A 1319-nucleotide genomic window follows, 5' to 3' on the forward strand; every position below is an offset into this window, starting at 1 on the left:
CACGATGCAAACAGCCGTTAAATAGGTGTGAAACGGACCCCCTATAGGGGCCCCATTTTGCGTACATTTTCGGCAGGTCAATAGGTTAGGTCAATAGGTTAGATGATTTACGATAGGTTATCTGCCCCTATTCCGCAGGTGGTGTGGACTGACACGATGTTATGCAAACAGCCGGCCAGTCATAGTTAATAGCTGGAGGCACCCCATTTTAGGTCAAAAGGTTAGCTGATTTACGATGTTATAGCCCATAAAACCCAGGTGCTAACCCATTATAGGTCAATAGGCTATCTATGGCGGTGACACGATGTTATGCAAACAGCCTACCCGTCATAGTGAATGTCGAGTTGGTTGGTTTTCGCCGACAAACACTTTCGGGCCCCTAAGGGTAGCGTAAAATAGCGGGCGGTCATCGGTAAAAGTGTTTTGGAAAAAAAGAGAAGAGTGTATACAAATTATAAGGTTTTATTAAGATATTTTTCGAGTACAGGCTGTATAATACGATTTACATTGAAAATACGTCTTTGGAAATGTATTTTATTTATATCATGGTAATTACGTCGATCTTCGTAGGGTATATACCAAAGTTCACTCAAAGGGTTGAAACGAACCATCTGAAATTAGCGTTTTTACGAGCATTTTCATTAAATGTTCTACCTCGAGGCGTTTGATGGTAAGAGTTACGTTGTCGCCGGGTCCCTCGGGGGTGGTTGTAGGTCCGCCGGAGATGTATTTTTCGGATGGCGGGATATCTTGGCCCTCCAAAGCGGCGGGTGACGGACAGTTGGGATAAAATTTGTCGTGTTCCGTTTGGGGTACGTCGCCGGTTTCCCAACTGCCTAACTGTCCGTGGCAGAGGTAGCATTCGACTATGCCGTCCGAGTCTACGGCGAAAAGTCCGGCGTGGGCCAAGTCTTCCTTGTTCACGTGTACGTTGTCCCATTGCTTGAACGTTTCTAGCCGACCGGTTACGGTGGTGAGATCCTCGTGACTAGCCATCCCGATTCTCTTTGAGCTACGGAATAATATTTCTGGGTCTAAACCCCAAAATGACGTAATCTATAAAAATGACGTAATCTATAAAAATGACTCACTAAAGATGACGTAATCTACACCATGAAACGTAAAGATTACGTAGATGCGTTGTGGTTTTCATAAGCCAGCCGCTATGGGAAAGAGGAAGATGTCTCCGCTTAGGCTACCAAAGAAATGCGGGATATGCTCGGAAATATACCGGTCCGTGAGAGGTTTCAAACAACATTTAATGACACATTTATCGTGTAATACAATGAAAGAAGATTCGGATATGGCGTGTGATTGTG

General features: G+C 44.6%; 1 protein-coding gene across 1 annotated transcript; it reads right to left on the reverse strand.

Annotated features, from left to right (window-relative positions):
* Positions 1 to 452: 452 nt before the first annotated feature.
* Positions 453 to 1103, reverse strand: LOC149961297 (baculoviral IAP repeat-containing protein 3-like). The gene is made up of 2 exons (XM_090160690.1): positions 682 to 1103; positions 453 to 611 (listed from the first exon to the last, which is right to left on the reverse strand). The coding sequence occupies exons 1-2, from the start codon at positions 994 to 996 to the stop codon at positions 453 to 455; spliced, it is 474 nt and encodes a 157-aa protein (XP_090016816.1). The 5' UTR covers positions 997 to 1103.
* Between the last annotated feature and the right edge of the window lie 216 nt (positions 1104 to 1319).

This window comes from Leiobunum rupestre, chromosome 1 (assembly GCF_980474605.1).
Source record: "Leiobunum rupestre chromosome 1, qqLeiRupe1.1.hap1, whole genome shotgun sequence".
In the NCBI taxonomy this organism is placed as follows: domain Eukaryota; kingdom Metazoa; phylum Arthropoda; class Arachnida; order Opiliones; family Sclerosomatidae; genus Leiobunum; species Leiobunum rupestre.